The 24,615-nt window shown below is 42.0% G+C and overlaps 1 protein-coding gene across 6 annotated transcripts in view; it reads right to left on the bottom strand.

The window, feature by feature from the left end:
- Positions 1-24,615, bottom strand: part of TRIM2 (tripartite motif containing 2) — a 127,685-nt gene that overhangs the window by 10,044 nt on the left and 93,026 nt on the right. For all 6 annotated transcript variants that reach the window (XM_070386665.1, XM_070386666.1, XM_070386668.1 and 3 more), the window contains 3 exons: positions 14,036-14,139; positions 13,341-13,508; positions 858-1,026 (listed from right to left, as the gene is read on the bottom strand). In XM_070386665.1, the coding sequence (XP_070242766.1) occupies positions 858-1,026; positions 13,341-13,508; positions 14,036-14,139 (441 nt within the window). The remainder of the gene's footprint in view (positions 1-857; positions 1,027-13,340; positions 13,509-14,035; positions 14,140-24,615) is intronic.

Below are 24,615 nucleotides of genomic sequence, written 5' to 3'. Positions count from 1 at the left end.
TCTGCTCTGCCTTCTTCCAAATCAAGCTGACAGTTCCAGCAGCCCTCATGGAGTGGAATGAGCAGTAAGCATCAGAATTCCTTCTCCACACCACCAACTGAAAGTCACCTCTGCCAGCTTCCCCGACAGTCACACAGGGAGGACCCTCAGCTCCCACCGAAGAGAGACATAGTAACTCTTGGGAGCACCGAGGGAAAAATATCCAGCGTGTAATAATTTTTTTTCAAGTAGCTCAGAAACCCACACTTTATAATTTTGGGCGACATTCAGAATTTGGCAGAACTGGAGACAAAGCATAAAGAAAGATTATGCAAATTAATGTGAACCGCCAAAAGCATCCTTCTCAAAAGAAGTAATCAACTGTTTTCAGCCTCTTGCAGATGTAAAAAAAAAAAACGAGGTAAGCCTGTGACTGCAAAGTGGCACACCAAAGAGAAAAGTAAAAGAAACCGCCTTCCCTGTGCTATTCTACACTTCTGCTCTCGTATTACCACTTAGGTGAAAAATATTCTCATTCAGAAACTTTTAAATAAAGCAACAGTCAGGTGGAAACAGGAGGCTCTCCATGGTTCCTCAAACATTTTCATTTAAAAACTATTTTATTCAATGTTAATATGTGAAGATTAGACTTCTGAGTTGCCACCAGTAAAAGCCCACACGGGCTGCAGTAGCACTTACTGCGGGTAAAGTCCCTGAGAAGCATCTAACCATGCTTTCGCTTAGATTCCATCCCCAGTGTCTTTCCCAAAGCCGGCAAACACACTGGGGATGCGGCGTCCTCAACATGCTCCAACATCATGCAACTGTGAGCAGAAGAAGCATAAAAAAGGGGGTTTACATATTACCATCGAGTGTACCTGCAAACTGCCTGTCCCCATTGCCTCGGCTACCAAACCTGGTGACTATTTTCCCATTCGGCTGGAAGATGAAGACGCAGCACGCCTTGTTATCCACCACGATGATGTGCCCGTTGCGGTCCACAGACACTCCTTTGGGGCCCATCAACTTTCCTGATCCGATTTTTGTCTGTTAGAAACAAGTGCGGAAATGAAGGTGAAAGCACTGCAGAGCATGAAGACGGATGAGGGTGTCAGCAAACGCTGACCTGGCTGTTCAAACAGGCGCATAGCTACTCATGGGCCACAATCATCTGTCTTGAAAATTGTCTTTTTCACATCCATTATCTGTTACTGATATTTATATGAAATCATTTTTTTAAGGAATCACCACCAAAAATGTTCTAGAATCCCCTTAACCAGAGTCACAATTCCTCTGTAAGGAGGCAGTTTGGTGGAGCAAGGGGCCACTGGATTAGGAGTGGGAAGACAGTCTCATGCTTGTCACTCACTTTGTGTCCATTTTGCTATAGCATCTGCCATAGCACACATTAATTTTTTTTCCTTAAGTTTTAGATTCTTAAGTATTATAAATGTCAAAAAGTGGCCTTAATCACTCCCACTGCTACTTCTGGAATATGTATAAAGTAAAATAAAGTAAGTAAAGCATTTAGAGTACAGTACATATTAAGCAGTCTTTAAAAGGAAGCAGTCACTTTCTTTATTAAATATCATAATATCAAAGTGGCCAGGCATCTGCCATTGGACTAGAGCTCCACACAGGTGGATATCATGTCTGTTTCATCCAGCACTGTGTACTCAGAGCCTAGCACACTTCCTAACAAGTACTCAACAAATATTCACTCAATATATTAACTTGAAAAGTCTAGCATTATTGCAGGGTAATTCATTGAATGGTTCCAGTCTTTGCAGTATTTTAAAATGGGATAAAAGCATTAGATTTCTATAAAACATATAGCATACGCATTTAAGACCTTACTCTTCTGAGTATAGTGTGTGTATCAATGCCTGTTTGTTGTAAGATGCATGTCTTACATCTTCAATAATTTTGTTTCCTAGAGTACTCATAAAGACGGGCTTTATCCATTCGCCCATTTATTTATTAATTCCACAAACGTGATCGAGCCCCAGTGTGCGCCCTTTTAGAGGCAGAGACAGCACCTGCCCTCAGCGACGCCTCAGGGCACTGTCCACTGCGCCCTGTTGGAGGTGCCCAGTGTCAAGGGCTAACTTTGGTAGATTTGCGAGAATTCAATAGGCCATCTCAGAAGCCACGAGGAACAATACCCCAGTGATACAGGTCACACACAAGGGAGCAGAAGGCGCATGCAAGGTGAGGGAGCAGAAGGCGCATCCAAGGTGAGGGAGCAGGGGGAAAGGGTCTGGGAGGTGACGGGGAGGCAAGAACCACAGTCCTCCCTGGCACCAGGCTCGGAAAGTGTCAGCTGAAGCAGAGCTCTCTGTGCTTTAATGAAAACCTTCAGATACTGAAAAAGGCAAGGTACAGAACAGTACCCCACCTGTATTAAATATGTGTTTACATGCGTATACATTCCTGGAAGAGAAATTAAGAAACCACATAGTGTCTATATGATACAAAGTGGTATTAAGGGTGGCAGGAAAAACTCTTTTCATTTTATACTCTCCTCTGTAGACTTATTTGAAAAATCTATTTGCATATATTACATGTTAACTTAAAAACTTAAACTCTGAAAAACATTACATTCTCAAAGGTTCTGTTTTAGACCCCTTATTTTCCCTTTCTCTGTTAGTGCTATTCTGATAGGACTATAACATAAGTTTCGCATGTAACTTAAAGTTTGCTAGTAGCCACATCAAAAAGAAAAAAGAAACAGGGAAAATTCATTTTAATTATGTATTTATTTAATCTAATATACAGTAAGTCCCCTACTAATGAACAAGTTCCATTCCAAGAGCGCATTCATATATCCGACAAAGTTAGCCGAGGTACCCAACTAATACAATCGGCCATACTGTACTGAAATAAAATTGGATGTATTGTAATAGGTTTATAGTACTTTTCACACAAATACTACATTAAAAAAATAAAGAAAACGTTTCTAATCTTACAGTACAGTACCTTGAAAAGTACAGGAGTACAGTGAAGAGCTGGTGCTTCTCAGCAATACCAACCACGTCACCATTGCTTTCATGCCTACTTCTGACATCCCGGGCTTGAAATAAAGATATTGCACTACTGTACTCTATAAAGTACACAAAAGCACCACCTGCAGAGGATGCGCACAGGCAACAATGTGCACCAGACATGCTGGGAACACACGCTCGCATCTGTGGAAGTCTGCAACTTGAAGGTTCATATGTAGAGGACTTACTATATCCAGAATTTACCATTTCAATAAGTGATCAATATAAAAGTTATTAATGAACTGGTTTACATTCTTTGGGGGGATTAAATCTTTGAAATCCAGTGTACTCTTTACACTCATGGTACAACTCAATTCAGACTAGTCCCCTTTCAAGAACTCTGTATTCACAAGTGGCTTGTAGCTACTATATTGGACAGCTCGACTCTACACACTTCTAAAATCTCATTTATGCTATGGCATCAGCTTTCACTGCCATGTGTAAGATTCTCAAATCTGTATCTTTAGCCATGGCTGATTTTATCTCAAACTCAATCAACATCAAACCATTTAAAAAAACAAAAAGAGATTAAAAAAAAAACACCCCAAACTAGCACCTCTGAATTTCCTAATTTCTTTTATGACACCACAGTTTGTCCAGTCACCTAGGATCAAAATTTCAGAGCAAAGTTCATTCTGTCACCATTCTGAACCTCAGTTTCCTCATCTACAAAACGGCAGTGATGACATTTGCCTCCTGGGTCATGCAGATTCTGGAGGATAAAGGAGTGTCAGACACACTCTCCCTCTCTCCCACTCTCTTCAGTTGATATTATACCTGATGGGCAGGATTATCTTCTATCCTCACAGAGACATGCAGATATGTGCAGAGAGAAGTGGAGAGAGGGAGGCGGGCCCCACACCCCCACAGAGGAGCTTCAGGCTCAGCGCTGTGCTCTACGTTGCTTCAGTCATGATCAGCTCAGACCCCATGGACTGTAGAGGAGCACGGGATTCTCCAGGCAAGAATACTGGAGTGGGTTGCCATGTAGGATTTTTCATTCTTGTAAGTTTATAAATTACTGAGATTCAGATCTGATCTCTTTAGAACAAAGAGATACAGTTATTCAGAAAGGAAATACTGGCATTCTTGCAAGGGAATCTGTTGGTTAATTTAATTCTGATATTTGCAATCTAGCTCAAAGACCAGAGACTATAACACAAGAGCTTGCAAAAAAAGCTTATATACTTCCATGTGTGAATGGAAGTTATGGCAGTAGAGATCAAAGGTAAGAGGGAATTCAGATGCTTAACAAGAACATCATCATTACCTAATACTTTGAATAATGGTTGTTACTTAGAATGACTCAGTCACATAATACCAAGTGGATGATAATTATGTAGCATAAAAACAGAAAATAAGGGATAACAGCCATTTGAGAACTAGCACATGTCTAAAAGAAAACAATGCAAATGTTGAACCAAAACCTCTTTTTCCTTCCACTTCCGTTCATCACTCCTGATTAGCTGCACTAGATTCTCCCAAGTGAAATAAGAATTACTGACAATGTGTCCCCCATTTAAACAGAATACTAAGCAAAGATATTTTAGACCCTGGCTTTGGAAAAGTTAAACGAAAATATTTAACTCAAGAAATGTGTCCTTAAATTGAAAGAAGAGATGAGGTATTTTAGAATATGGTGGCCAGGGGTCTCTTTATCTGTTCTGAGGTCACAAAAGGTTCCCAGATGGACTGGAAGATGTAAGTCAGGAGGGAAGATGGAAAGGAAAAACTTAAGAGGCAGAGAGGAATATAATTAGGCCTAAGAAGTTGGTGAGTAAAACAAAGAAAAGGAGATAAGAAACTATATCCTTAGAACTATTAGGAATAAATACAGAGAATCTAAATGTGTGTTAAGAGTTTGTTTTCCTGAGCATCTGTTTAATTTTACTGAATTCCACCAAAGAAGAAAATAAATATCTCTCTGTTTATGGTCATGGGCATCACACTTGGATGAAATCTCATTAAAGTACAAATGTTTTTTCACTTCATAACCTTTTAGTCTTTGGATTTTGATTAAAAAAAAAAAAAAGGAGTATGTTGCAACTATACCATATCCATTCCCCCAAACCTCTAGGGGGCATAAGTGTTCCTTCATGTTTATTCCAATTATTACCAACAGTCTTCCCACTATCAGAATCCAGTTCTTCAAGAAGAAAGCCTATTACATACAGAATACTGAACCACTGAATTAGAAATGTTTGATACAGGAAACCTTGCTTTCTTAAATATAAAACTACTGTTTCAAGTTGTTTTAATATAATAGATATAAAATATTTCAGATATAAAACTTTCAATAACTATTTTAGTGTTAGTTTTTAAATTTGAAACAACAGGTCATGGTTTTGCTAGAGTATTAAACTAGAATAAATGGGTTATCTCCAAATTAGAAGAGTATTTTCAAGAGGTCACTGAAGAGTGTTCATTCTAGTAATGATAAAGCTGTCATATTTGGGTAAGCCTTACCACAAATACAACTATGAAAACAAGAGGACGAAGTTAGAGACACAGCAAGACAAGAGAACTTCCCGTGCATATTGCCATGATAAAGTCATTAAATTAGCAGTGGAACAAAAAAATAAAGGACAACTGAAGATTGGTATGCAATATGGTGGAATTAGAGTTGATAGCTTTTTATTCTCCAAGTCTGAACAAAAGCTGCCCCACAAAAACAGAGGCTCCAACCTGAGGGTTAATAAGTACGTAAGTTTTTAAAATTAAACTGATGGGGTGACTGTTGTGATCTAACAAACACACAAAGGAAAATACAAATTCTTCCAGTAAGAGACTAAGTGAATTTCACGCATCTTTAGGATTTCAGAATAGATTATGAAGAGCACCGTCCCCGTATAAGTCTGGACAAAGAAGGAACCAGGAGCCAGCATGAGGTCATGAAGGCGGAATCGTAGCTGATCCAACAGACGGGATGCTTTGGACAGGCACTGGAAAAGAACGCTTCCTGGATGCCTATTTCACACCAGGCACATATAAAATCCAGAAATAATATCTCATGTAATCCTTATCCAAATCCTGTAAGTCAGATTTTTTTTAAATCCAAATTTGCAACACGAGGCCATCAAGGCTTAAGAAAGTCATGCAATCTGCCAAACGTCAAACAGTTAATAAGCCGCAGAACTGGTATTCCAATGAGTTAAAGTTCATGCTGTCCACTGACAAAGAAGCCTGGACCAGCAGGGGCCGGGACGGGGACGATACTGCACACGGCCTGCAAGACACTGCTTGTGACAAAGTGTTGCATCATCGTAGGAACAAATGTAGAAAATGGGTTGGAGATGATCTTGTTGGAAAAGAGATTTCTGTTGTCATCAAACAGCACTCTATTCCTCAGTGATCGGCGGAAGACACAGAAGATGATGCTGGGAGTGACAACAAGTACACTGAACGATGGGTTCCCTGCAAGTCGTAGCTCAGCTCACATTTTCTCTTTGGAGACAGCCCCCGTTTTCCTTTCCTTTCAGTTCTTACATTATGAACCACAACACTATGGTTCAAAATTGTACCAAACAATTTGTGACTGACTAAAGGCTGACATAGTATGGACCTGACAGAAGCAGAAGATATTAAGAAGAGGTGGCAAGAATACACAGAAGAGCTATGCAAAAAAGATCTTCACGACCCAGATAATCATGATGGTGTGATCACTCACCTAGAGCCAGACATCCTGGAATGTGAAGTCAAGTGGGCCTTAGAAAGCATCACTATGAACAAAGCTAGTGGAGGTGATGGAATTCCAGTTCAGCTATTCCAAATCCTGAAGGATGATGCTGTGAAAGTGCTGCACTCAATGTGCCAGCAAATTTGGAAAACTCAGCAGTGGCCACGGGACTGGAAAAGGTCAGTTTTCATTCCAATCCCAAACAAAGGCAATGCCAAAGAATGCTCAAACTACTGCACAATTGCACTCATCTCACACACTATCAAAGCAATGCTCAAAATCCTCCAAGCCAGGCTTCAGCAATACGTGAACCATGAACTTCCTGATGTTCAAGCTGGTTTTAGAAAAGGCAAAGGAACCAGAGATCAAATTGCCAACATCCACTGGATCATGGAAAAAGCAAGAGAGTTCCAGAATAACATCTATTTCTGCTTTATTGACTAGGCCAAAGCCTTTGACTGTGTGGATCACAATCAACTGTGGAAAATTCCAAAAGAGATGGGAATACCAGACCACCTGACCTGCCTCTTGAGAAATCTGTATGCAGGTCAGGAAGCAACAGTTAGAACTGGACATGGAACAACAGACTGGTTCCAAATAGGAAAAGGAGTACGTCAAGGCTGTATATTGTCACCCTGCTTATTTAATTTACATGCAGAGTACATCATGAGAAACAATGGACTGGAAGAAACACAAGCTGGAACCAAGATTGCTGGGAGAAATATCAATAACCTCAGATATGCAGATGACACCACCCTTATGGCAGAAAGTGAAGAGGAACTAAAAAGCCTCTTGATGAAAGTGAAAGTGGAGAGTGAAAAAGTTGCTTAAAGCTCAACATTCAGAAAACGAAGATCATGGCATCCGGCCCCATCACTTCATGGGAAATAGATGGGCAAACAATGGAAACAGTGTCAGACTTTATTTTTGGGGGCTCCAAAATGACTGCAGATGGTGACTTCAGCCATGAAATTAAAAGACGCTTACTCCTTGGAAGGAAAGTTATGTCCAACCTAGATAGCATATTCAAAAGCAGAGACATTACTTTGTCAACAAAGGTTCGTCTAGTCAAGGCTATGGTTTTTCCTGTGGTCGTGTATGGAAGTGAGAGTTCGACTGTGAAGAAGGCTGAGCGCCCAAGAACTGATGCTTTTCAACTGTGGTGCTGGAGAAGACTCTTGATAGTCCCTTGGACTGCAAGGAGATCCAACCAGTCCATTCTGAAGGAGATCAGCCCTGGGATTTCTTTGGAAGGAATGATGCTGAAGCTCAAACTCCAGTACTTTGGCCACCTGATGCGAAGAGTTGACTCATTGGAAAAGACTCTGATGCTGGGAGGGATTGGGGGCAGGAGGAGAAGGGGACGACAGAGGATGAGATGGCTGGATGGCATCACTGACTCGATGGACGTGAGTCTGAGTGAACTCCGGGAGTTGGTGATGGACAGGGAGGCCTGGCGTGCTGCGATTCATGGGGTCGCAAAGAGTCGGACACGACTGAGCGACTGAACTGAACTGACCTGAAAAGCTGACATGTGTAGAGTCTTCTCTTGTGTTGTTGGAAGAGACTGTTTGCTATGACTAGTATGTTCTCTTGGCAAAACCCTGTTAGCCTTTGCCCTGCTTCATTCTGTACTGCAAGGCCAAATTTGCCTGTTACTCCAGGTGTTTCTTGACTTTCTACTTTTGCATTCCAGTCCCTTATAATGAAAAGGACATCTTTTTTGTGTTTTAGTTCTAAATGGTCTTGTAGGTCTTCACAGAACCATTCAGCTTTCACAACAACACAAGAGAAGACTCTACACATGGACATCACCAGATGGTCAATACTGAAATCAGATAGATTATATTCTTTGCAGCCAAAGATGGAGAAGCTCTATAAAGTCAGCAAAAACAAGACTAGGAGCTGACTGTGGCTCAGATCATGAACTCCTTATTGCCTAATTCAGACTTAAAGAAAGTAGGGAAAACCATTAGATCACTTGGGTATGACCTAAATCAAATTCCTTACGATTATAAAGTGGAAGTGAGAAATAGATTTAAGGGACTAGATCTGATAGACAGAGTGCCCGATGAGCTATGGATGGAGCTTCGTGACACTGTATAGGAGACAGGGATAAGACCATCCCCAAGAAAAAGAAATGCAAAAGAGCAAAATGGCTGTCTGAGGAGGCCTTACAAATAGCTGTGAAAAGAAGAGAAGCAAAAGGCAAAGAAGAAAAGGAAAGATACTCCCATCTAAATGCAGAGTTCCAAGGAATAGTGAAAGGAGAGATAAGAAAGCCTTCCTCCGTGATCAGTGCAAAGAAATAGAGGAAAACAATAGAATGGAAAGACTAGAGATCTCTTCAAGAAAATCAGAGATACCAAGGGAACATTTCATGCAATGATGGGCTCAATAAAGGACAGAAATGGTATGGACCTAACAGAAGCAGAAGATGTTAAGAGGAGGTGGCAAGAATACACAGAAGAACTGTACAAAAAAGATGTTCATGACCCAGGTAATCATGATAGTGTGATCACTGACCTAGAGCCAGACATCCTGGAATGTGAAGTCAAGTGGGCCCTAGGAAGCATCACTACAAACAAAGCTAGTAGAGGTGATGGAATTCCAGTTGAGCTATTTCAAATCCTGAAGGATGATGCTGTGAAAGTGCTGCACTCAATGTGCCAGCAAATTTGGAAAACTCTGCAGTAGCCACGGGACTGGAAAAGGTCAGTTTTCATTCCAATCCCAAACAAAGGCAATGCCAAAGAATGCTCAAACTACCGCACAATTGCACTTATCTCACACACTATCAAAGTAATACTCAAAATTCTCCAAGCCAGGCTTCAACAATACATGAACCGTGAACTTCCTGATGTTCAAGCTGGTTTTAGAAAAGGCAGAGGAACCAGAGATCAAATTGCCCACATCTGCTGGATCATGGAAAAAGCAACAGAGTTCCAAAAAAACATCTATTTCTGCTTTATGGACTAGGCCAAAGCCTTTGACTGTGTGGATCACAATCAACTGTGGAAAATTCCAAAAGAGATGGGAATACTAGACCACCTGACCTGCCTCTTGAGAAATCTGTATGCAGGTCAGAGAGCAACAGTTAGAACTGGACATGGAACAAAAGACTGGTTCCAAATAGGAAAAGGAGTACATCAAGGCTGTATATTGTCACCCTGCTTATTTAACTTATATGCAGAGTACATCATGGGAAACACTTGGCTGGATGAAGCACAAGCTGGAATCAAGATTGCTGGGAGAAATATCAATAACCTCAGATATGCAGATAACACCACCTTTATGGCAGAAAGTGAAGAAGAACTAAAAAGCCTCTTGATTAAAGTGAAAGAGGAAAGTGAAAAAGTTGGCTTAAAGCTCAACATTCAGAAAACGAAGATCATGGCATCTGGTCCCATCACTTCATGGGAAATAGATGGGGAAACAGTGGAAACAGTGACAGACTTTATTTTGGGGGCTCCAAAATGACTGCAGATGGTGACTTCAGCCATGAAATTAAAAGACGCTTACTCCTTGGAAGGAAAGTTATGACCAGCTAGACAGCATATTAAAAAGCAGAGACATTATTTTGCCAACAAAGGTCTGTCTAGTCAAGGCTATGGTTTTTCCAATAGTCATGTATGGATGTGAAAGTTGAACTATAAAGAAAGGTGAGCGCCGAAGAATTGATGCTTTTGAACTGTGGTGTTGGAGAAGACTCTTGAGAGTCCCTTGGACCACAAGGAGATCCAACCAGTCCATCCTAAAGGAGATCAGTCCTGAGTGTTCATTGGAAGGACTGATGTTGAAGCTGAAAGTCCAATACTTTGGTCACCTGATGCGAAGAGTTGACTCATTGGAAAAGACCCTGATGTTGGGAATGACTGAAGGTGGGAGGAGAAGGGGATGACAGAGGATGAGATGGTTGGATGGCATCACCAACTCAATGGGCATGAGTTTGAGTAAGCTCCGGGAGCTGGTGATGGACAGGGAGGCCTGGAGTGCTGCAGTCCATGGGGTCACAAAGAGTCGGACACGACTGAGCGACTGAACTGAACGGAAAGGCTGACGTGAATTGTTTTCTATCATTTCCCTGTATCTGTCTTTTTTCCTCAAAAGGCTTCTATATTTTTAAAGAGTAGGGACAATGTGTTAATAATTCTGTTTCTCCCATATCATCATCTATCACAGGCCTGAAGGAACTTCATAAACGATAATCTGTAGGCTAATTTGGGAAATATAAATCGCCTCAATAACCTTTTATAAAAATTGTTGTTTTTTTGAATGGAGGTAAACCTGATGATATTAAAAAAAGAAAAACAAGAAGCACTACCCATGACATTTTTCACAGAACTAGAACAGATAATCCATAACTTATATGGAACTATAAAAGACCCAGAATTGCCAAAGCAATCTTGCGGAAAAAAACAAAGCAGGAGGCATAACTCTCCCAAACTTTAGACAAAACCGCAAAGCTACAGTGGTCAAAACACCGGTTTTGGTACAAAAGCAGACAGATGGATCAATGGCACAGAATAGCCAGCCCAGGAATAAACCCCTACACAAAGGTGGTGGTCATGGTTTGGTCGCTGTGTCCTTTCCAACTCTTGAGACCCCATACTCTAGCCCACCAGGCTCCTCTGTCCATGGGATTTCCCAGGCAAGAATATTGGAGTGGGTTGCCATTTCCTCCTTCAGGATCCTGACCCAGGGACTGAACCCACATCTCCTGCACTGCAGGCAGATTTCTTATTGCTGAGCCACCAGGGAAGCTCACGCACAAAACAGAGGCAAGAATATAAAGTTGGAAAAAAGACAGTCTCTTCAGGAAGTGGTGCTGGGCAAGTTGGACAGCTGCACATAAATCAATGAAGTTAGAACACATCCTCACACTATGCACAAAAATAAACTCAAAATGGCTTAAAGACTTAAACATAAGACATGACACCATAAAACTCCTAGAAGACAGCATAGGCAGAACATTCTCCAACATAAATTGTACCAATGTTTTTCTTAGGTCAGTCCCCCAAGGCAACAGAAATAAAAACAAAAATAAATAAATGGGACCTAATCAAACTTACAAGCTTCTGCACAGCAAAGGAAACAATAAAAAACACAGATACACACAAATAAAAAGACAGTCTACAGAATGGGAGAAAATATTTGCAAATGAGACGACTAACAAGGACTTAATCTCCAAAATATACAAACAGCTCATAGAACTCAACCACCAAATAAAACCCAATCGAAAAACAGGCAGAAGATATCAACAGACATTTCTCCAAACAAGACATACAGATGGCCAGTGAGTACATGAAAAGATGTTCAACATCATTAATAATTAGAGAAATGCAAATCAAGACTACAACGAGGTACCACCTCATACCAGTCAGAGCGGCCGTCATTAAAATGTCTACAAATAACAGATGCCGGAGAGGATGTGGAGAAAAGGGCACCCTCCTTCAGTGCTGGTGCGAGTATAAACTGTACAGCCACTGTGGGGAACAGTATGGAGGGTCCTCAAAAAACTAACAGTAGAGCTACCACATGATCCAGCAATCACACTCCTGGGCACATACCCAGACAAATCTAGGATTCAAAAAGATAAACACAACCCTGTATTTGTGTGTGCGTGCTCAGTTGCTTCATTTTTATCCAACTCTTTGTGACCCCATGGACTGTAATCCACCAGGCTCCTCTGTCCATGGGATTTTCCCAGCAAGAATAGTGGAGTGGGTTGCTGTGCCCTCCTCCAGGGGATCTTCCCGACCCACGGATGGAACCTGTGTCTCCTGCATCTCCTGCACTGCAGGCAGACACTGGAGAAGCCCACCCTAGGCTCATAGCAGCACTGTTTACAAGAGCCAAGACATGGAAACAACCTAAATATCCATGAACAGATGATGGATAAAGAAAAGGTAGTACATATAAACAATGGAATACTAGTCAGTCATAAAAAGAATGAAATAATGCCATTTGCAGCAACATGGATGCAACTGGAGATTATCATACTAAATGAAGTCAGAAAGGGAAAGACAAATACCACACGGTATCACTTATATGTGGAATCCAAAATACGGCACAAATGAAGCTACCTACAAACCAGAAACAGGTTCATGAACACAGAGAACAGACTTGTGGTTGCGAAAGGGGAGAAGGACCGGACTGCAGTTTGGAGAAAGTAGACGCAAACTTCTGCATTTAGCATGAATACATGGGGTTAGAACATTTAGCATGAATACATGGGGTTAGAACATTTAGCATGAATACATGGAGTTAGAAGATGCAAACTATTCCATTTAACATGAATCCACCACCAGGTCCTACTCTATAGTACAGGGAACTACATCCAACCCCCTGGGATAAGCTATAATGAAAAAGAGCATTTAAAAAGAATGTAATTTAAAAGAGCAACTGAGCAAACTAACTGCTTTATAAAATAAAGCCATATTTAGGATATACATGAGTAGATTTATAACAATATCACTGTGACAATCGCTTCGTTAAACTTAGATGTGACAAAGTCAAGATGTTCTGCGTATGAAAAACTGTTGAACATTTTATTGGATCTGCGAGACCCCCCAGAATAGACAATTTTATCTTGTATTCCCTATTCCTTCTCTCAACTGGTCAGTTGTAGTTAATCTCACCTTAAACTTGCCATCTGATGAGAAGATGCTAACCCATTTGTTATCATAATCAGCAATGATTATGTCCCCACTGGGATGCACGGCTACTCCTGTGGGACGCTGCAGCTGCCCAGGAGAGCGTCCTCGTATGCCAAAACGACTTTTGAACTGTCCATCATTGGAAAATATCTGAAAAACAAAGTACATTCATTGCAATGTGAGCTAGCACAGAAATCATCAGGGCAAAAACAGGGAAGAATATTTGTCGTAAGGACTACAGGGCAGAACATACAAGCCCTATTTGAAGTAAAGCCTACACACACAAGATTAGCTTCCCTTTCTTTTCTTGCATCTTAGGCCTTAAGTTGGAGAAGGCGATGGCACCCCACTCCAGTACTCTTGCCTGGAAAATCCCATGGACTGAGGAGCCTCGTAAGCTGCAGTCCGTGGGGTCACGAAGAGTCAGACACGACTGCTCGACTTCCCTTTCACTTTTCACTTTCATGCATTGGAGAAGGCAATGGCAACCCACTCCAGTGTTCTTGCCTGGAGAATCCCAGGGACGGGGGAGCCTGGTGGGCCGCCGTCTATGGGGTCGCACAGAGTCGGACACGACTGAAGCGACTTAGCAGCAGCAGCAGGCCTTAAGTGGGAAACTGCACCTGTATCTATGTTATCAATACAAGTTGTTAAAGGTATACAATTAGGAGCCATACCTGCACACACTGGTTGTTACTGTCAGCAATCAGTATCTTTCCATTTGTAGATGCCGCTACCCCTTGAAGATTTGTGAATTCCCCTTTATTTCTTCCTTTGGTACCTAAAAATAAATGACAAAACCATAGACAATTAGGAATTTCCTTGGCGGTCCACTGGTTAAGACTCCGTGCTTCCACTGCAGGGGGCACAGGTTTGATTCCTGGCTGGGGGACTAAGATCCTACGTGACACATGGAGTAGCCAAAATAACAAAACAAACAAACAAATACCATAGAAAATTAAACAATAGAGAGTTAGATTTCTCAGCTATAGCAAGAAAATTATTCAGTCCTCTATAAGTAGCCTGAGAATGCAATGTTTTTTAAATTACACTTAAAAAAAAGAGGAACCCTTCCCACTGACCTAATCTATATTCTACTAAACTTGTCTTCCAGACCAATAAAGTATTTGCAACATCACATTATGGGGGGCAAATATCAATCTTTTCTTATTAAACTGTGGCTGCAGACTAATATGATTAAAATATATTTAGATTCCACAAAGACATGATTATAAAAACAAATATTACAATACTGAGGATATTTAGTAGCAAAGGGTCTTATATTGGGGTTGTGCCAAAATTCCTTCTCCAATTCAGCATCTCTTAGAAACCTGGACACTTGACTTTGAGCACTTTTAACTAACCACAAGGTCACAGGTGTTACAAAACCAGCAGGCTGATATTCAACCACTGGAGTTATCTATGAACTATTTTCAAAGACTCAGTGTCTCATTAAGCTTATCTCTCCTATAAAAGATATCCTGACGTGCTTTCTAGATTAAATAACTAAGAAAGGCAAAAGAAAATTAATCAATGTAAGTAAAAGCCCCTCATCCTTCTTAGAGTTTTTTACTGAAGAGATGAAGAGGGAAAAAAAGCTTAAAGATGTCTACGGTTAACAGATGTTTGTTTTTATTTCAAAAGAAGTATTTATAACTTATTTTAGTAGGACCATGTAAATATTAACAGATGGAAATAAAAGGAACTTTGCTCAGAAATGACCGGGAAGGAAGTTTAAATTTTCACAGTTGGAGAGTGAGAGCTATGCCTCAGTTTTATAATTTCATTTACATTCAAAAGAGGAACTTGATATTTGTTTTTAGACATCAATGCAATTCCCCAGGAGAGCAAAAACAGGCTGCCAGTGGCCAATGTCAAGGCCCTATTGAGGTGCTTAAGAACAGGGAGACTCTTCAGAAACTGGCTTCTGCATTTAGGAAGTGAAACTGTGACAGAATTAAACTTAGAACAAAATCGACCAACAGAATCTCTGGGTGAATCATCTGATCAGCTACTGCTAACTGCTAAGTCACTTCAGTCGTGTCCGACTCTGTGAGACCCCATAGACGGCAGCCCACCAGGCTCCCCCATCCCTGGGATTCTCCAGGCAAGAACACTGGACTGGGTTGCCATTTCCTTCTCCAATGCATGAAAGCGAAAAGGGAAAGTGAAGTCGCTCAGTCATGTCTGACTCTTCACGACCCCATGGACTGCAGCCTACCAGGCTCCTCCGTCCATGGGATTTTCCAGGCAAGAGTACTGGAATGGGGTGCCATTGCCTTCTCCGGTCAGCTGGTTCTTTTCAAATCCACAAGATAGTTGTTTTATTGAGATCCTGGGTCCTAACACGATGACTCATGATCTCTGTCTCTTTTTATAACATGAAATAAAAATCTGATCCTCAAAAGAACGTCTTGCACGCTGTAGGACAAACGGTTCTATTTAATTTCAGATGTTTCAGAAAAGATGATCTTTATACTTGATCTTCACAAAATCCCTTGAATATGAAGGTCCATGGGATCAGCTAATACTTTAAAAATGGTATGTTGATATCTGTTTGTGTTGGAGGGAGGGGCAGGAAAAGAGGTGGTAGGCCCTTAAAAGAGGTACGTGACAACTTGGTATTAGCTTTGGGGCATTGAAGTCTGAATAACAGCTGAGTAACAGGCACAGCAAAACAAAAGGATGGACTAAAAGCAACAATTCTTCTAAAATGCTCAGTTTGTACTTTTTAAAAGGCAGTAGGGGCAAGGCCAGGGTCTCCAGAGACTAAAAGGTTAATTTATCAAGAACGTTGATAAACAAAAGCATGGAAGTTATTAGCAAGATAGGGAACTGAGGACCAAATAAAGAAACATAATACAAGAGTCCTACCAGTGGACTGGAAAAGAGGTGACGGTAAAGAAAACCCAGGCTGTTTTGTAAAACTGGAAGTTTACCCATGGCCCAGAGGGCATGCAGGCAGAGGAAAGAAATACTGAAAACGGGACGGGAGTAAGAAGCACGTGGACAGAGTGGACAGCACTGGTTTGCTGTTTAAACCCGCCTGCTGTCCTCTTTTCTTTAACTTTTGGCCCACGCTGCTGACAATGTGTGTGAGTCTCTCAGTCCTGTCCGGCTCTTTGCAACCCCCTGGACTATACAGTCCATGGAATTCTCTAGGCCAGAATACTGGAGTGGGTATCCTTCCCTTCTCCAGGGGATCTTCCCAACCCAGGGACTGAACCCAGGCTTTCCGCATTGCAGGCGGATTCTTTACCAGCTGAGCCACAAGGGAAGCCCCATTCTGCTAAGACAAAGCCTATTCTATTCAGAGAAGGCTCTGCAGGCAGCAGCAGTTGAGGTTTGAAAGGAAGGAAAAAACAGAGACTAGTGTGCTTCCATAGATGTTCAGCAGTTCCTCTGTCAAAAAGATTTAATTGTCCTTCTGAAAAAACGGAGGTGATGCAGAAGGAGGGAATATCTGAGCAAAAAAAATATGGACACCTTTTTTTGCTCTGCAGAAATAAACACACATTTTTGAGGGTCGGTAGAAATGGGAAACAACTGTATGAAGGACCACAATTTTAAAATTCGGTCAGACGTGTAATTGGCCTCTGTATCAACATTGTTTGGAACAAGGGGAAAGAAGCCTCTGCCAGTCTGAAATGGATGCGAGATGCTCCGTACAGGCTCTGAGAGGAAAGCATCTACAGTACAGAGGCCCACCCTGCTGGGGCAGGTCCTCCCACCCCCACCACGCCCAGGCTTCTGTGCGGGCCCAGCTGTCACTCTCGGTCTCAAGTTAACGAGAGAGCTTGAGTCTGCTGCCCCGCATGTCAATAAAACCCCAGGGCTGGAGGCACATCTGTTAGATGGCTTATATATTTTTAAAAAAAATTAGATGGAACAGGCATTGCCATTTCCTGAGGATTAAAGGAAATCCAGCAACATACTTGAGGGACAACTCGTGTTGACTATATTTACGAGGAAAATCTTAATGGTGAGTAGCGATACGCACGGAATCATTATGCTGAAATGCCCAAAGTCCAAGTGTTTAAAAGTGTCTTGGGTCCAAAGGAAACAGAAATTCCAGAAGTTAGAAATAATTTGGAGTGATGCGTTCCTCTTCAATATAGTAAATAGTATTTAGTCCAGATAAAAATGTCTAGCCCGCCACAAAGTATTCTAAATAAATAAGGAAAACCAGTTCTTTCATAACAAATATAAGTGAAGTATAAAACATATATAGTCATCATAAAATCTTTCCCTGTCTAATGGCTACATTTGGGCTAGTAAAATGAGTAATGTGAGTTTTTAAAGTAATTATAAACAATTTGGTAACAATTCCGTAAGATAATTATATTTGTTTAATTATAATTATATTTGGTAACAATTCCATAAGATTTTAAACTAGCCTATGACACACAGAATGACTTTTTATCAGCTTCTTATCCATGCTCCTGCCCATGCCTCTAGGAAGATTACAGAAGTAAGGTAATAAGTTCCTGGGCTGAAATAGGTGATCACAACTGCAAACTTCTTCCCACTCCCACTCCAACCTAGTAAGAAAATTAACGCTAAATAAACCTAGATACTTAAGAGTCGGATAACGCTAAAGGACGAAACAGCCAGACACAGGGTTTAACACAGGATCTTCAACCAAATAGGTGCTTAGCATGCATTTGCTGAATGAATGGGTCTCTAAATGAATTATGAATGACTGAGTAAACGACAACCCACATTACGTCATGGGAAAAGGAAGTGTTCAGTAATATTGACAGCACTTTCATATACATTCTCTGATGCACTCCCTGTAACAACCCCAAGAGTCATCAGCAGGATAAATATTATCATTCCAGTTTAAAGATGAGGAATTGAAGCTAGACATATCACAGAGTTAGCAAAGAGACAGAGCAATGAATAAAACCTGGTTCTCCTAACCCTTTACAAAATACATATTTTTAATACATACATTGCTTCTCTCTAATTGGGTATCAGGTTTCTGAAGTGAGGACAATTATTCTTTGGGTTCACATGAGCCATGCTTGCTCCATAAAAATCTTTGAGGAAATTCTGTTTTAACTGGTTCACTGTCTCCCTCACTAAACCATGAGCTCCCCAGGGGAAGCTGCAACATCTGTCCTGTTCTCTGGAGCAGCTTACAATACAGCGCAGTGCCTGGTACTTGGTAAACAGCAGTGGCATCTTTCCACATGTGAAATGCAAGAGACGTTCCCAAGAATGAGTTTCTCAAGGAGTAGGTCAGGGTTCCTATAAAAACCTCAGATGCCAAATTAGCACACTCTCCTTCCTCAGGGATTTTAGAGAGGGAAGATGATGCCTTGCAGAAATGAGGCAGGGAAGAGGGGTATAAATTATCATATCTTCCTGTAAAGCCTCTGAACTCATGCTAAGTGATTTTATACAGCCATCTGCTCTCACAAGAAAGCACATTGATCTAGAGAACAAATGAATGGTTCATTCACCACTTCCCAAGGACTCATTAAGGTATGGTTGGATGAATTGCATAATTTGAAACAATTCATCTGTAATTCTTTCATTCCCTCCCACCTCTTCAGCTTCCCCTTTGTTCAATGCTTTTCTTAAATAGCTCACAAAACCACCTCATGGCTTTTAGTCAGCAAACTCTGACAGTGCAGGGAAAAACAATCTCTTGATGTTTTAAGGCTTTATCAACAGATGCGCTAAGCCACTCCCCTGTACTCCTTCAGGTTTGTTTTGCAATTTAGCATTCAGTTTAGTTCACTTTAGTTCAATCGCTCAGTCGTGTCCGACTCTTTGCGACCCCATGAATCGCAGCACGCCAGGCCTCCCTGTCCATCACCGACTCCTGGAGTTCACTCAGACTCACGTCCATCGAGTCAGTGATGCCATCCAGCCATCTCATCCTCTGTCGTCCCCTTCTCCTCCTGCCCCCAATCCCTCCCAGCATCAGAGTCTTTTCCAATGAGTCAACCCTTCGCATGAGGTGGCCAAAGTACTGGAGTTTCAGCTTTAGCATCATTCCTTCCAAAGAAATCCCAGGGCTGATCTCCTTCAGAATGGACTGGTTCCTTGCAGTCCAAGGAACTCTCAAGAGTCTTCTCCAACACCACAGTTCAAAAGCATCAATTCTTCGGCACTCAGCTTTCTTCACAGTCCAACTCTCACATCCATATATGACCACAGGAAAAACCATAGCCTTGACTAGATGGACCTTTGTTGGCAAAGTAACGTCTCTGCTTTTGAATATGCTATCTAGGTTGGTCATAACTTTCCTTCCAAGGAGTAAGCGTCTTTTAATTTCATGGCTGAAGTCACCATCTGCAGTGATTTTGGAGCCTCAAAAAATAAAGTCTGACACTTTCCACTGTTTCCCTATCTATTTCCCATGATGGGACCGGATGCCATGATCTTCGTTTTCTGAATGTTGAGCTTTAAGCCAACTTTTTCACTCTCCTCTTTCACTTTCATCAAGAGGCTTTTTAATTCCTCTTCACTTTCTGCCATAAGGATGGTGTCATCTGCATATCTGAGGTTATTGATATTTCTCCTGGCAATCTTGATTCCAGCTTGTGCTTCTTCCAGCCAAGCATTTCTCCTGATGTACTCTGCATATAAGTTAAATAAGCAGGGTGACAATATGCAGCCTTGATGTACTCCTTTTCCTATTTGGAACCAGTCTGTTGTTCCATGTCCAGTTCTAACTGTTGCTTCCTGACCTGCATACACATTTCTCAAGAGGCAGATCAGGTGGTCTGGTATTCCCATCTCTTTCAGAATTTTCCACAGTTTATCGTGATCCACACAGTCAAAGGCTTTGGCCTAGTCAATAAAGCAGAAATAGATGTTTTTCTGGAACTCTCTTGCTTTTTCCATGATCCAGAAGATGTTGGCAATATGATCTCTGGTTCCTCTGCCTTTTCTAAAACCAGCTTGAACATCAGGAAGAGTAAGACTATAATTCACTCACTGTGGGCATATGTTACATTTTCACGTGTGGGAGGTGTCAAGTATCTCAACTTTGGAAAACTGCGGAAGTTGAAGGACATTTCAGATGAAGAGGAATTACTGTGCAATTAAAAAGGCAGAGGCCTCAGAGTCACAGGTGGCTTGGTTCCTACTCGGGCTCTCCCGAGCCTCCATTCCTTCAAAGCTAAGGATGATTATATGTTGTCCTGGTAATTTGGTTCATGAGGGTCAAGAGCTGTAGGGCTGGGGAGGAGCTCTGATTTCTACCACTAGCCCTTTCTATAGTGTAAGAGCTCCTTTCATGGCTGATATCAATGAATTCAGTAAAGCTGCAGATACAAAATTAACATACAAAATTCAGTAGCATTTCCATACACTAACAATGAATTTTCTGAAAAAGAAACAAAGAACTTGATTCCACTGATAATAGCATCAAAAACAATAAAGAACTTAAAAATAAATTTAACTAAGGAGCTGAAAGATTTCTTATCTGAAATCTACAAGATATTAATGAAAGAAATAGAAAAAGACACAAAGTGGAAAGATATTCCATATTCATGGATTGGAAGAATTAATATTATTAAAATGTCAATACTACCAAACAACATCTATAGATTCAATGCAATCTCTATCAAGAGTCCAATGGTATTTTTTACAGATGTTGAAAAAACACTCCTAAAATTTATATGGAACCACAAAAGACCCTGGATAGTCAAAGAAATTCTGAGGAAGGGGTACAAAACAGGAGGCCTCACATCCCCTGATTTCAAGCTATAATATAAAGCTATTGAAATCAAAATAGTATGGTACTGGCATTAAAAACCAATAGACCAGAACAGGATTGAGCCCCGAAAAAATACCCAAATATACATAGTCAACTAATATTTTGACAAAGGAGCCAAGAAAAGACATTGGTTCAACAAATAGTGCCAGGATAACTGAATACTCACGTAAAAGAATGAAACTGGACCTGTGTCTTCCATCATAGACAAAAGTTAACTAGAAAGGGATTAAAGATTTAAATATAAGTCCTGAAATCAGGTCTTATTTCTTCCTAGAAGAAAACACAGGAATAAAGCTCCCTGACATGAGCCTTGGTGAAGATTTTTTGGATAGGATACCTGAGGCATAAGCAAAGAATGCAAAAATAAACAAGCAGGACCATATCAAACTAAAAAGTTTTTGTTAGCGAGCAAAAGAAACCATCAGCAATGTGAAAACACAAAAAACGGAATGGGAAGAAATATTTCAAACTATGTATCTAATAAGGGGTTAATATCCAAAATATAGAAAGAACTTACACAATTCAACAGCAAAAACCCAAATAACGCAATTAAAAACTGGGGGAAAGACCTGAATAGATATTTTTCCAAAGCACAGTCACAAAGGTCACATGAAAAGAAGCTCAGGATCACAGCGATCAGGGAAATGCAAAGCAAAACCACAATAAGACGCCCCTCATGCCTGTTAAAATGGTCACCATCAAAAGACAAGAGACAAAGCATGGTGGCATGCTCAGCTAAAGATCCCTCACGCTGCAATGAAGAGCCGGCCCAAATTAAACAAACGGTGCGTGGATGTGGACTGCTGGTCCTCGTGCCCTCTTGGTAAACTGGTAAAGCCACTATGGAAAAACTGGATAAAGGATCTTTGAAAAGTAAAAATAGAACTACCGTATGATCCAGCTTTTCCACTTCTGGGTATGTTCCATGTCTGGTTCAATAGTGTGACTACTATTCAGACATAAAAGAGAGAAAATCCTACCATTTGCAACAGTATGGGCGGATCTTGAATGCATTATGCTAACTGAAGTCAGTGAGACAAAGACAAGTACTGTATGATCTCACTTACATGTGAAATCTAAAGCAAAATAAAACAGGACTTCCCTGGTGGTACAGTGGGTAAGAATCCTCCTGCCAGCACAGGGACAGAGGTTCGATCCCCAGTCTGGGAAGATCCCACGTGCTGCAGGGCCACTAAGGCTGGGAGCCACAGTTCCTGAGCCCACGCTCTGGGGCCTGAGTGTGGCGACTCCTGAGCCCACGTCCCTAGAGCCTGTGCTCTGCAACAAGAGAAACCACAGCAATGAGAAGCTTGTGCACCACACCTAGGGAGTGGTGTCTGCTTGTCACGACTAGAGAAACCCCTTGAGCAGCAATGAAGACCCAGTGCAGCCAAAAATAGTAAATAAATAAAATGAAAACAAAACAGAACTCACAAAAAGAGATCAGACTTGTGGTTACCAGAGGCAGGAGGGTAGGGAGAGGCCACTGGAGATGAAGGAACTTCCCTGGTTGTGTGGCTGTGAAAGTGGCGCTGCTGGGGCTGGAACCGGGGCCATCCAGCCCCCACGCCCACAGCCTTGACCATTCACTCTTCAAGCCCGCATTCCTGCATCACTGGAGTCAAACGGCCGGAAGCTCAGCTGGGTCCTAAACTCCTGCCTGCTCCCTCCTAAGGATGTTGCTGCTGCTAAGTCGCTTCAGTCGTGTCCGACTCTTTGCGACCCCAGAGATGGCAGCCCACCAGGCTCCCCCTCCCTGGGATTCTCCAGGCAAGAACACTGGAGTGGGTTGCCATTTCCTTCTCCAACGCATGAAAGTGAAAAGTGAAAGCGAAGTCGTTCAGTCGTGTCCAACTCTTTGTGACCCTATGGCCTGCAGCCTACCAGGCTCCCCATCCATGGGATTTTCCAGGCAAGAGTACTGGAGTGGGGTGCCATTGCCTTCTCCGCCTAAGGATGTTAGGAATCTGCATTTCCTCTCCACTCGCTGCATCACTCAATCCTAGCACTTGTAACAGCTCACGTGACTGCTGCAACAGGAAGCAGGCCCCTGCCTCCGGGGGAACACTGCCAGTAGATCCCTAGGCTCTCTGGAAATCAGTATCTCAGTAAGTCACCACATCACACCATACTGTTCAGCGCCCTCCCCTTCATCCACACCGTGACGGTTCTCAAACCTCAGTGCGGAGACGGGTTGTGGAGCTGGAGGCATGCAGATTCCTGGTCCCTTCCCCAGAGATTCTGATTCTGTAAATGCAACTTGGAATCCAGCAATTCTCATTTTTGCCAAGCACCCCAAGGAACTCAAGTGGTTTATGGGAAACACAGGTGTACAGATCAAAGTTTCTGCTTAGCAAGGAAACAGAACTTTGCTCTCTTCACTTTATTTCATGCTTCAGATAATGGAATCATTTTGGTTCTTCGAACTACTCAGTGTCTGATCTTCTTCCCCTTCACCTAAATCTCCCCTTTCCTCCTCCTAACTGGCAGACTCTTTGTCCTTCAAAGCCGGCTTAGGTTTAGGTGTCATCTCTAGAACCTTCCTTAACTCCCAGCTACCTGTCAGCCTCCCCATCCCGCCTACCTCTGAAGGTGCTCCTTCTGAAGGCACCACATCCGTCATGTCTGTCCCCTTCTGGAGTGTGGCCTCCCCTAGGTCAGGCTCTGATCCCTCTCTCTACATCGCTGCCCAGCCATGTGTTGGGCACACAGCAGAAGCTCAAACAGCAGAGTCCCATTTAACTAGGGGCTGGGTGACGAGGGACAAGAGGGAAAATGTAAGTCAAAACTACCCTGGAAGACCTTTTCTATTATCCAGAAAGTAATAGTTCACCTTCACAAATACACACAGGTGTTCAGGTATATACACAGCATATCTGTCATGTATCTGCCCTTACGTATCTGTTATAAGCTGAACTGTATCTCCACAAAATTCATATGCTGAAGTCCAGTCTCAACCTCCAGTACCTCAGAATGGAACTGCTTTTGGAGTTAAGATCTTTAGAGGTGATTAACTTAAAGCAAGGCCCTAATCCAGGATGACTGGTGTCCTTATGAGAAGAGGGAGAAACACCAGGAGTGTGTGAGCACAGGGGGAACCTTCAGAGGGCAAAGCAACGAGCAGGCGGAGAGGCCTTCGAGGAAACCGAGCCCGCCGCCTCCTTGAGCCTGGGCTTTTAGCCTCCAGAACTGGGAGAAAATCAGTCTCCTCCAGTTTGCCACACAGTCTGTGGTATTGTTATGGTGGCCGTAGCAAACTTAGACATCACCTTTACCTCATTAACAAACTTAGTGGACTTAGTGCTATATGCAGGGACTGTGCTAAGTGCCTCACAAATGTCTAAACATTTAAACACCTTCCCCCCAGCGCCAGTGAATCTCCAAGGGTGAGTGTCTCAATGGGTAGGAGGGGAGAAGAGGGGATCCCCTTCCCCTGGGGCGGGGCTGGGCATTCACAATATAACCGGGGGAAAAACCCCTAAGAGACATGTCTCTTTCCTCGGGTGAGACTCATAGGTG

This window comes from Bos mutus, chromosome 17, assembly GCF_027580195.1.
Source record: "Bos mutus isolate GX-2022 chromosome 17, NWIPB_WYAK_1.1, whole genome shotgun sequence".
NCBI classification, from domain to species: Eukaryota; Metazoa; Chordata; class Mammalia; order Artiodactyla; family Bovidae; genus Bos; species Bos mutus.
The sequence above is the reverse complement of the archived record's forward strand: the minus strand, read 5'-3'. Positions and strand labels throughout refer to the sequence as shown.